This window comes from Apis dorsata, unplaced genomic scaffold (assembly GCF_000469605.1).
Source record: "Apis dorsata unplaced genomic scaffold, Apis dorsata 1.3 scaffold_416, whole genome shotgun sequence".
Classification (NCBI taxonomy): Eukaryota; Metazoa; Arthropoda; class Insecta; order Hymenoptera; family Apidae; genus Apis; species Apis dorsata.
In genome coordinates, this window is record NW_006263671.1 from 623,763 (window position 1) to 629,492 (window position 5,730).

The 5,730-nt window shown below is 32.3% G+C and overlaps 1 protein-coding gene across 8 annotated transcripts in view; it reads left to right on the forward strand.

Moving 5' to 3' along the window:
- LOC102679260 (excitatory amino acid transporter 1-like) overlaps positions 1-5,690 on the forward strand; it is a 12,003-nt gene extending 6,313 nt beyond the window's left edge. For 3 of the 8 annotated variants that reach the window (XM_031512320.1, XM_031512321.1, XM_006619497.2), the window contains 7 exons: positions 77-191; positions 3,090-3,490; positions 3,597-3,791; positions 3,963-4,146; positions 4,307-4,735; positions 4,823-4,957; positions 5,032-5,690. In XM_031512320.1, coding sequence (XP_031368180.1) covers positions 133-191; positions 3,090-3,490; positions 3,597-3,791; positions 3,963-4,146; positions 4,307-4,735; positions 4,823-4,957; positions 5,032-5,179 — 1,551 coding nt within the window. In that variant the 5' untranslated portion in view covers positions 77-132 and the 3' untranslated portion in view covers positions 5,180-5,690. Of the gene's footprint in view, positions 1-76; positions 192-1,156; positions 1,397-3,089; positions 3,491-3,596; positions 3,792-3,962; positions 4,147-4,306; positions 4,736-4,811; positions 4,958-5,031 lie in introns of those variants that run through there. The other 5 variants (XM_006619499.2, XM_006619500.2, XM_031512322.1 and 2 more) reach the window with 3 other exon arrangements.
- Positions 5,691-5,730: the final 40 nt, after the last annotated feature.

The window sequence follows — 5,730 nt, forward strand, 5'->3', positions numbered from 1 at the left end:
GTGACGAAAGTTATTTCGATTTTATTTCTAATTTCGAATGTGCTCTTATTGTAATTAACTGATGAATATTCCGCAGAATTTTATCAATTGCTGTTGTTGAATTCGTCTATCCGTCTGTTAAAAAATATATATATGCAGAAGAGGCGGGCCCATCGAGACGACATTGACAAGCGGATGAAGTTTCTTCTTCAGTGTGATTCAGATTGCATCATCGGTTCGGCTAATGAATTCGCGTAAAAGGATATACTTGCGAAATAGAATAGCGCAGTTTACACGGATCGTGTCTCCGCGTTGAATCTCTTTTAAATCTCTTGAATTACATTTATCCCGTTCAAAAAGTAAATGATCCTTTCGATTTTTTTTTTGTTGCTTTATCCATTTTTTTTTTCCAGTATGTTAAATATTACCAAATAATAACCAAATAATACGTAATTGAGGTATGAATCGGCAGCATGCATTCAAAATTTTGCACGGAGAATCCGACCAATTGCTCCACAAGCCCGTAATGCGAAAGTACAATTTGATAATTGCCGGGCCAGTTAAGATTAATTCTTAAGGCCAACCTCCAGAAATGTTCCACGTTAGCCTCGATATTCGATAAAAAAAAAAAAAACTAATCTTTATATCTCATCGTTTTGAAAATATTATTATTAATTCTCCAAAGAAAGAAAGAAGTAATAAAGAATATTACTATTACTATTACTATTAGCAAAATTTTGTAACAGAATGATCAGGCTAGAAGGCATGAAGTCGAAAGGGCGACGATGTATCTCCCGGCAAGGTCATCGACAATCGAGCAACAAGACTTTCAAGAATGATCAACAGCTCTCTTGCAGCAGGCCTACTTAGCACGACGAGGTCGTTCGCAAAGATTCAATCAAATCAAAACGAAGATTACCGACCCTTGTGATGGATAAATATATCGATGCTCTTCACCTCGTTTTCCAATTCGCGAAACAAACGGAAAGAATCTTCGGGTCGAGACGAGCCGAGCGAGTTTTCGCAGTTACTGTACACAAAGGAGATCGCGTGTCGCTATTTAATGTTGTCCACGTTGTTACGTTGTTTGAAAACTAGAGATAATGGAAAAAATTAAAAAGAAACGAATAAGTTTATTTATATTAATTGAAATTGTGTAGAAGATTTTTAATTTTTTATTTCTCGTATTTCATTATATATTTAAGTAATATGTAATTTCGCGTGTCAGACAAGTTGACTGATTATTTAATTCGATTAGAATCAAACGTTACTCGCGCATGGCTGAATTAAGACGGAGCGAAACGTGTGCGGGGATATAATAACACAGCAAGGAGAAATCATTGCCAATCATCGTGCTTTCCTGTACACTCGCCATGCACGTACCTTTAAACGCTTGGCGCTTTACTAATCACGATTGGTAAATAACGTTTATTGTTTATTGAAAATCAAATATAAAAAGTTTCAAAGATTTAATTTCGACAAATTATGATATATTTTAGAGAAAGAGAAAAAAAAAAAATTTGAAAAAAATTTGAAGAATTTTTTTTCCATTTAAATTTTACAGTTTATGAAATGAAATCTTATAGAATGGATTATTTCTTGATAACAAATAAAAAAAAAAAGAAAAATCAGAATTTTATAAATATACGTGGTATGTTATATTGAATATTTATTTTCATAAACATAAGTTATTTATGATGATATATATATATTATAATGATATATATATATATTATATATTAATATATATATATATATTTATTAATAGATAATTTTAATCATTTATGGCCTTCAGCCTTTCACATATCTGAAAACTTTATAAAAAGTTATGTTGCACAATTGTTGTTTCATACAGATTATTCATATCTGTTAATACCAAGAATATTAAGTATCGATTAACTATTATAATCAATCTATTTTACATTTTAAATATGTAAATATCTTAAACTTAAGATTGAAGAGGACAATTTAAATAGTTCAAATGATTCAATTTATGCAACTATGTAACTTGACTTAAATAAGTGACTTAAATAACATTGTGTAACATAAGCAACTGGAAGAACTTGTGTTTATATAATGTTTAGCAACTTCTCAACTTACAATTAATTACTTAATCAATTGTGATATTGTTAAAAACATTTTTCAAATAGCATCGTTATTACAATATTGTAAGAATATTATACACAGGACAATTTAACATTTTCTGTATATATAAAATCTCAATCAATCAACAGCGCTCATGCTTCTTAATTTTACACTCAATTGAATACACATATAAAATTCATCTCTTTACTTTCACACAGTGTAGTCAATGCCGACACGTTTACATATGGAAATTGATACATCTTGCGTGGAAAAGAACAACTATATACATACATATGCATTTAAAGAAACCCATAAATATATTATCACAAGTATCATAAGTTAAGATGAAAATTTCAAAATAAATACATACATCGCAAAAAGTGAAAAAGAGCCGGATGTTTAATTACTATTATTTCTTTTTAGAAATACAATATACACAATTCTGTTCTATTTTTTTTTTTTCTTTCTAACAACCGAGTCGCCCAGCCGATTGTCATAAACTAGTCAAACTGATCAAATTATCAAACTCGTTAACACCGTTAAGGGATTAACTCTCGTAATTAACCCCTTGAAAAAGCGAATCATCTCTTTTCGGTAGCTTCTGAGAATTTTTTTTTTCTTTTTTCCATTGATAATTTACTTGCATCGTGAGACCTCGTGCATCCAACATGTTATGCTAAATATCACGTATTCGCTTCATTTGCAATTCATTTGTACATTACATCTGTACATTTTGTACATGATGTAATAGTAAAAAAATCTACATTTTCCGATCCTAGAAGAGCTAATCTTAGTTATTACCTTTATTCAATCTTTTTTTGTATATGTGGTAAATAATGAATACTTTTAAAATTAGAAAAATATTTTTTCTTTTAAAATATCATTCTTTTTTTCTAACTATATATATAGTAAATAATGAATACTTTTAAAATTAGAAAAATATTTTTTTTTTTAAAATATCACTCTTTTTTTCCAACTATATATATATATATATGTGTGTGTGTGTGTGTGTGTGTTATTTTTAGGTCACCGTTATCAGGATCGGACACACAATGCAAAATTACCGAACGAACCTCGTATTATCCTCAGGAGCCAAATAAAAGGCCGCAAACCAGGCAAGAGAAGGTTCGATCGTGTCTCAAGCACAATTCGTTGACGATATTGACTGTGACCGGTGTATTCGGCGGTGTGGTTCTCGGTATTATCTTGAGGAGCTTGCGAACTCAAGGATGGACGCCACGCGAGATCATGTACATCAATTACATAGGAGATCTGTTTCTCAGAATGCTGAAGAGTTTGATTTTACCTCTTATCATATCCAGTCTAGTCTCAGCAATTGGATCCCTTGATCTGTCATTGAGCGGGAAAATTGGTGTTCGTGCTATAGTGTATTACATGGTCACCACGATTAGCGCTGTTGTACTAGGTCGGTCAAGATCGAGACATCTTTCCTTTCACTTATTTTCTAAAAGTAAAAGATAAACAATAGATCATTTTTTATTGATATTCATTTTTATTGATAACGATTTCAGGTATCATTTTGGTAATCACTATCCAGCCGGGTGTGGGAAATAATCCTGACATAAGGACAAAAGAACGATCTCAAAATGTCTCGACTATCGATACATTGATGGACTTGATTCGGAATATGTTTCCCCCGAATTTAGTAGAGGCATGTATCTCTCAACATAAAACGGAAATGCAGAAACCGGAAAACAGTACATCAGGTCCAAAATCTTTTTTTAAAAAAATCTTATATACATTTCATAAGAAAAAAAAAAAAAAAAAAAAAAAAAAAAAAAAAGAAAAAAAAGAAAAGAAAAAAAAAGAAATATAATTTTCGTTGTGTTAACGAAAATTATAGCGACATAATATCAATGTATCCTTCGTTGAAGCAGATAACATGGACGAGTGGAAGCCAGTGTCAAAAAGCGTGTCAGGAACCAATATAATGGGTCTCGTCGTTTTCGCCACGGTGCTTGGTATAACATTGGGAAAAATGGAAGAACAAGGAAAACCGTTGCTCGTATTCTTCGAGTCCTTGTCTGGCGCTATGATGATGATCACTCATTGGGTGATTTGGTAAATTCACATTTGATGAAATTTATCTTATTAAAGGTATCCTAACCTCAAATCTTTCGCGCAATACGTAATTTTCAAATAATAGTCATCATCGATCTTAATAAAGAATAGAATTTTCTTACAATTCTTTATTCATTGATAATGAAATTTCACTGTTCAGGTTGTCGCCTATTGGTGTACTGTTTCTAGTAGCCGCTAAAATTACGGAAATGCAATCGTTGGACGAAATAGTTTCCCAATTGGGAATGTACTTTCTCACCGTATTGATAGGCCTGTTGATACACGGTTTCATCGTTCTGCCTCTATTATATTTTCTAATAACGAAGAGAAATCCATACGTATACATATCCAATTTGGCCCAAGCGTTGGTCACAGCGTTTGGTACGTCCTCAAGCTCCGCTACTCTTCCAATTGCTATTAATTGTTTGGAAGAAGGAAACAATGTCGATCCACGAATTACCAGATTCGTTTTGCCGATCGGCGCCACTATCAATATGGATGGCACGGCTTTATACGAAGCTGTGGCCGCGATTTTCATCGCGCAAGTGCGTCAAGTCAGTCTTAGTTTTGGACAGCTGGTGGCAATCAGGTAATGCGAATTAGAAGAAGAGGCGAAGATTCATATTTGTTTGTTTAATTAGGAAGCATTGCATTTTATATTGAAGTCTTTGTTCAGTATCACAGCGACTGCGGCAAGTATCGGAGCAGCTGGAATTCCACAAGCAGGTCTGGTTACGATGGTAATGGTATTGGATACAGTTCGCCTACCGTCCGAAGACGTATTCCTTGTCATTGCTGTTGATTGGTTATTGTAAGCATTCTCTTTATTATATGCTCGTTTTTAAAAAAATATTTATCTATTAATCTATTTGTTTGGATTTCCAGAGATCGTTGTAGAACAACAGTGAACGTAGTAGGTGATTCTCTCGGGGCAGGAATTGTGAATTATTTAAGCAGAAACGAACTTGCTTCGTTGCCACATAATGCACAGACGCAAAACGGAGCAGATCATCATACTACAACATCCATATGAAACCGAAGTCGATATTATTATCGGCAAGATTTGTAAATGCTAACAAACAAACGAAGAACGATGAGCGTTCGTCCCCCCCCCCCTCCGATATTTTTCCCGGTAAACGTCGTACACTCCCACCGAACTTTAAATTTGAAAGCGAAGACGAAGTTCAGTACAAATATAATAATAAAATTCTTCGCAATCAATGATGCATATAATAGCAAATAATAATATATCTATTATATTTTATTCTATTCTAGTAGTCAGTCTTCAAAAAGAGACTTTAATGATTCTTATACAATATTATTAGAAGAATTGAAGCAATATTTTTTTGTATTTAACTATGCTGCTGCCAGATTCGTTCAATTAGAGTACAAAAAATAATCAAATGACACGATCATGTTTTAATGGTCATTTTTCGTTGATTTTAATAATAAGTTACAAGATCCAATTGAAATGATACGAAAAAATACAAGAGTTGAAAGATTTGAAGATTTGATTTTGTTAAGTTCATTTAAATATGTAAAAAAAAAAAAAAAAAAAAAAAAAAAAAAAAAAAAAAAAAAAAA